This window comes from Cynara cardunculus, assembly GCF_001531365.2.
Source record: "Cynara cardunculus var. scolymus isolate 2C chromosome LG 12, CcrdV1, whole genome shotgun sequence".
Lineage (NCBI taxonomy): Eukaryota > Viridiplantae > Streptophyta > Magnoliopsida > Asterales > Asteraceae > Cynara > Cynara cardunculus.
Genome location: NC_037539.1, coordinates 9,171,980 through 9,177,979, shown reverse-complemented (window position 1 = coordinate 9,177,979; position 6,000 = coordinate 9,171,980). Strand labels below are relative to the sequence as shown.

Here is a 6,000-nt window from a genome sequence, read left to right as displayed (position 1 = left end):
GACATAATATTTTTTGTTTTTAATTAAAATAAATTTCATCAGTAATTTTTTAAATATAAGTATTTTTTTTGTGAATATAAGTATTTTTTTGTATATTTGTTTCAATTTATAGATATAAATATTTTTTAGTTTAAAAATTGTTTAGAAACTTAATTGTTCAAAATATGAAAATTTATTGACTTTTTTTTCTAAACTTTTTTTCATTATTTTATCACATTAACCACTTTTACATGTCATAAGAATGTATCTAACAGGTTTAGAAAGTCCAAAAAATTATTTAACAAGTTTTGGAATGTCTAAGGACTTATTTGTTCCAAAAAATTGTCCAAAGATTTAATCATTTCAAAAACTAAAGTCCATTGAATTCTTTTAGACTTTTCTCTTATATATTTAATAAAATATTATTTCTCTCTCCTAAACATTTATTTCAATGTCTTTTGTTGAAGAAACTGTTAAAATATTAATTTCTTTTTCTCTCTAATTAGAGATTTTTACAATCTTTCCTTTCCCCCTCTATTTTAACATATAAGATAACATAGTTATTGAAATAATTTTTTTATTAAAATATGTTTTTTCTTTATTTTAACATAGTTGTTGAAGATGTACTGACGATCTAAAAGTAAATAACCTATGAGGGGTATGGTGTTTAAAATCGAGGCTAGTTCTCCTAAGAACAATAACAAGTAAATAAGGTAAACCATCACTTTGTAATATTGTATACAAAAATGTGTAAATTTGTAATTAAAGAAACTTTCATGCCACAATTGTAAAATCTCAAAACCAAAGGACCAAAAAAGAAAAAAGAAAAAAACACCTTAATAATTGAAGGGTTCTGCCACTGGATTCAGGCCCCTTGAATTTTGGAAAGGAAAGCGGTTTTTCAAACAATAGTTATTATCGTCTGTATGATAGACCACTCTAGAAACAGGTGGACCCAATCCAACTAACACGTGTCATTAATCTATATACAAATACCACAAACGGTCCCTGCTCCATCTCACACCCAATCCCCAACTCTCCTCCTCCAAAACTCTATAAATTATCACTTCTTCCCTGCAAGAATTCCTTCCCACAGTCCCTTGATCTTTTAACCTTCGCACCCCTCGCTCATTTTAGCAAGCACCATAGCTTCCTTTGAGATTATACACACGATGAGGTCTGCTGCGCTATCTTACGCCGAGTTTTCGGAGCCCCATTTTCTTGAGGCTTGTACTCTTTGCTCTAAGCCACTGGGTAATAACAGCGACATATTCATGTACAGGTATAAAATCGACTCCTTTTTCCAATATCAATATGTGCATCATCGACTTGTACCTCATGCTGATTCCATTGTCCCTTAAGATCAACATAAAGATGCAAGCTTTATATTCATGGGAAAGAAACCAGATGCATAAAAGGGTTGTACCTGATGAATAGAAGAAGTTTATGCACATGTGAATCTTGGTTAATGATCTTTAGAGGGGTATCTTGGTAAATTACCGCAAAAAATTCCAACCAAATGAATAAACCAACAAAGCAAAGCTTTGTAAGGATTCATTAGTTTCATGGGAAAATAAACCATATGCATAAAAGGTTGGTTGCTTTATGCATAAAGAGTTGTACAAGGTGCATATTTTGTTGTACCATGTCAACTTGGGCTGAGATTTATAAAAGGGTATTTTGGTAAATTCACACAGGGATCTAGATTCACTGTACCTGGACAAAAACAACCTCAAAGTCCCCATCTTTTTACAAGAATTCATATAAAGATCCAATCTTCAAAAAAAAAAAACCCATATGCATAAAATGGTTGTACTTTGTGAATAAAGAGTTGTACAATTACAGTTATGAAATAGACAAAATTGAATTCCAATTCCCTGTCAAGTGAATAAATCAAAACATAAAGACCTAACCTTTCTGAGGGTTCTTTAATGGGGGAGTTGTGTTTTGTGCATAAAGAGTTGTACCATGTGACTTTTTGTTTTCAAGATTTTGATGGGTATTTTCGTAATTTTGGTGTAGAGGGAACACTCCATACTGTAGCCAAGAGTGCAGGCAAGAACAGATTGAGAGTGATGAAGCAAGAGAGAGGAGATGGAAGGTTTCTTCATCATCATCTTCTTCAAAGAAATCAACAGAGACTTCCAAGAAACCTGCAACTGCTGTGCAAACCGGAACTCTTGTTGCCTCAAACTAAGTCAATTTCCCAATTATATTATGTGAAATTACATAATTACCCCTCTCTGATAAAAGAAAATATGAGGGGAGGGGGGATGATGATTGATGAGTAAATTTGGAGAGGGTTTTGTATAGAAGGTGATGATGGTGGGGTGTCATGTTGATGATGGTGGGGGTGATGAAGGAAAAAGACAAAGATACCCTTTGCTTTGAGACAAATTTTGCCCTTTTTTTCACTTTCTTTTTTAAATTTTAATTTCTGTGATGTTTTTGTTTTCTGGTAACCTTTGATGTTGACCTTGATTGGTTTGCATTTTATGTAAAAATACCCAACCTGTTATAAACATGTTCGGTAATGTGGTGGCAATTTTGTCTTTTCACAGAACCTCATCTCCTCAATAGGAGATGTAATATGAATTAAGGCTAAATCTTGAACCTTACTTGAGGAATAAACAATATTTTTTTATTAACTTGGATATCTAATCCGTTATACGAGCTAACTATTCTTAAGGCGACCACTTGCTTTACAGATAGTCTGAAGTCACCGTATTTGAATCTCCGTGGTTATAAGAGGATTTTTATTCTTTCTTGGATTTGAATCTGAGACCTCTTGGTACTTTTGAGCTTTGAAGTCAAGCTCAATCCAATCAGACATCATTCTTATGGTTAGAAATAAACGTTTTATGCCCTTTAATAACAATTTAATTCATTTTATTGCCAAAATTTAGTCCATTTTGCTAAGAAATAGTCATTGTTATGAATTTTAATAATCAAATTGTATATAATATAACAATTAAAAAATATATAATCAAGGTAATTTTAAGGTACAATAAAACATATATCGCAGGTTTTTATAATATGTTAAAATTTAAGTGTATAATTTATTATTGTGTATGTACCATTTTTTAGGATTTTATGTCTAAGCTTTATAAAATAAAATGACGACCAATTGATAAATACGTTCAAAATTTTAAGCATAATATACTGCTATTTTATGCAGTTGGTTTTAAAATCTTTTAATCATAACCTTATGAGGTTAATGTACAAGCTGTTAAAGCTAATAGATTAGCTGCTATCGTACTTTCCTCTGTAGTTGATGATTCACTCACCCATTCCCTATACGATATTCGTGATTCAAATCAATCTTCATTATTCAATTTTTGCTTTCTCTCACGCTATTGATTCACAAATTATCTCAAACGTTGTCTCATTGCTTCCCTCCCAAAATGACGAATTCACAAATTGATTTCCCCAACATGTCGGTTCAAGCTCCAAGAATTATGAATGCTGGTTAGAGAGCATATTTGATATTTCAATGCTTCATTCGCTTCTGATTTTATACGGTTAGGGTTTTCTCATTCCAAGCATTAGTTTTTATTTTCCTTTCTTATGGTAGTGCATCTTTTTCTCCGCATTCTGTTTTTATGGTATTTACAAATCCAGCTTTTCACTTGATTTTGGCATTACTAGTGCATATGCATAACTACATGTTCCGATTTAACATGTGCATATTACGTGTTCGATGAAATGCGTCAATGAAAAACATTACTCAAAAGGCCATCAACTACACCTTTTTTCCGCTGCCCAGACATTATTCAAACTCAAATACATTCCCAAAACGTACAACCTTGTAGTATTGGCAATTTGTGTTCTAAACTCAGTGAGTCAGTGGAGCATCTTTTTGCTTATATATAATATATGTATCCAAGTTCTATGTTCTTCATGAGTTTGATGAATGAAAAAGAAGTTGTTGCAGTCGTTTGGCATGACATAATAGACGGAGGAGGAAGAGACATCCTGAAAATACATTTAATGGCTCATCTTTAAATGATGAGTGTGGCAGTAGTTATTTTCTCATCACCCTTTTGAGGATACTCTCTAATATATACACTGTAAGTTTTATACAGATTTGTTTTTATTGTCATTATCTTGATTTTCGTGTGTTTGTGGTAGTTAAATGTCATATATTACAGACAAGCTCATTGAGGTTGTTTTTGATTTGCAAGAGGCTGCCATGTATCTACAGGTACTCGATGTATATGAATGCTCTGTCATAAGCAATTGAATGTTCTTTGAGTCGGGTGCATCTCCGACCATGTCTATATATGACGAAAGTTGTACATTTCTTGCTTTCAAGGGATATTGTTTCATTTCAAGCCCCCATAATTGGTTTGAATTGTAAAAATGTCAAAAACTGCACAACCCAGCCTGCGTACACCCCTAATTGTAAGATCCCACATCGATTGATGAGGGGAACTAATTGTCTCATAAGAAACTGGATATCTTCTCTCCTAGATATGCTCTAAAACTATGAATCCAGACATAAACAACACAAACAATATCTTGTACGGTTGTCTGGGGTGTTACAAGCAACTTGAGTAAAACCCAAAAAAACACATGTTCGGTAATTTAACTGTTATTTTAAGAATCACATTTAAATGCATATACTTCAATAAATTCTTATTTGAAAAATACTGATATAAGACACGTTAAAGTATAACCTTTAAGTAGATGGACGAAAGATTGTGTGAGAATAAGAGTTAAGATGTGAACAATTTTTAATCTCATCTAACCTTATGAATTGCGCTTATTACGGAAATTGATCCGCTGCATCTCGATGCATCACATTAGTGACATTTCCGGATTTTTGAACTCCATGGTCCATTATTAGGAAAAAAAGAGTTCAATAGTTTTGCACATATCTATACTATATTATAAAGCATTTGACAAAAACTCTTAAAAATTATTTTTTATGCATGAAGTATTGTATATTAATACATATTACTTAAAATTTCATATTACAAGTAAATTATGCACAAGTACAACTTATTAAAGCTCCATGTTTGAATTCGTGTAATTAGCTGCGAATAAACATAATCAAATAGAGAATAAACATTTCATTTTAAAATATAAAAAATCTAAAATATAATTACGATAATTATCTAATTCTAACAAAATAATTAATTATTATCTTTGTAAAAAAATTATATTATTAAACCAAATATAAATTACTTCGTTATTGAACCTAAATTAAATTATAATAACAAAAATTAATTAAAAATTACACAAAAAATAAAGAATTTTAAATAGTTAATTTGATATTAATATCGATATATTTTTGTCAAATTTTTATGATATCTTCAAATTTATATTTTATTAAAAATAAAAACATCATCATTTTTTCAAAATCACATAAGACCATATTATAACATCGACTGAGATAAAGAATAAAATGAAATATTATAAACATCAAAACTACATTATTACAAAACAAATTCAATAAATCACGTAAAACATATGTCATTGGAGTCAGATTTCATTTGGGGCAAGTTGCAGTTATGGTAATTAATTTTGTTACCCAAATAAATTATTTAAAAATATGTAAGCAACTTGAGTAAAACACAAAACCAAAACATATACGACAAAATGTTAGAAACAAACCACAAAGGGTGGTGCCTGATTGATTTGAGCTTAACTTCAAAGATCAAAAGTGTCTGGAGATTCCAGGATTAAATCTAAAAAGAAACAAAAATCCCCTTGTGGTTAGAGAGGTTCAAATGCGGTGACTCCAGGTTACATGCAAAGCAGGTGGTTGCCCTGTGATTAGTCGGCTCGCATAGCGGATTAAATATCCAGGTTAATATAAAAAAAATGTTAAAAACAAATATATGGTCCAAAAAAGGTTGTACCTATTGAAGTATGGGCCGGCCCGTGACATTTCTGGACTTTTGAATTCTATGGCCCATTACTTTTGAATTCAAGTTCTCAGGGTCTATACTTTCATTTTCCAAAGTGCAAACATTTTAAGAGGGCATTTGGTTAGAAATCTGTTAACCAAATATA

General features: G+C 31.2%; 1 protein-coding gene across 1 annotated transcript; it reads left to right on the top strand.

The window, feature by feature from the left end:
* The first annotated feature begins 999 nt into the window (after nt 1–999).
* Nucleotides 1,000–2,522, top strand: LOC112522719. Its single transcript, XM_025132017.1, has 2 exons — nt 1,000–1,261; nt 2,002–2,522. The coding sequence occupies exons 1-2, from the start codon at nt 1,152–1,154 to the stop codon at nt 2,174–2,176; spliced, it is 285 nt and encodes a 94-aa protein (XP_024987785.1). The 5' UTR covers nt 1,000–1,151; the 3' UTR covers nt 2,177–2,522.
* Nucleotides 2,523–6,000: the final 3,478 nt, after the last annotated feature.

Excerpts from the sequence above, each read along its gene's own strand:
- LOC112522719 (XM_025132017.1), top strand. The coding sequence starts at position 1,152 with ATGAGGTCTGCTGCGCTATCTTACGCCGAGTTTTCGGAGCCCCATTTT. Across the intron at positions 1,262-2,001 it reads AGCGACATATTCATGTACAG|AGGGAACACTCCATACTGTA; the intron begins GTATAAAATCGA and ends ATTTTGGTGTAG.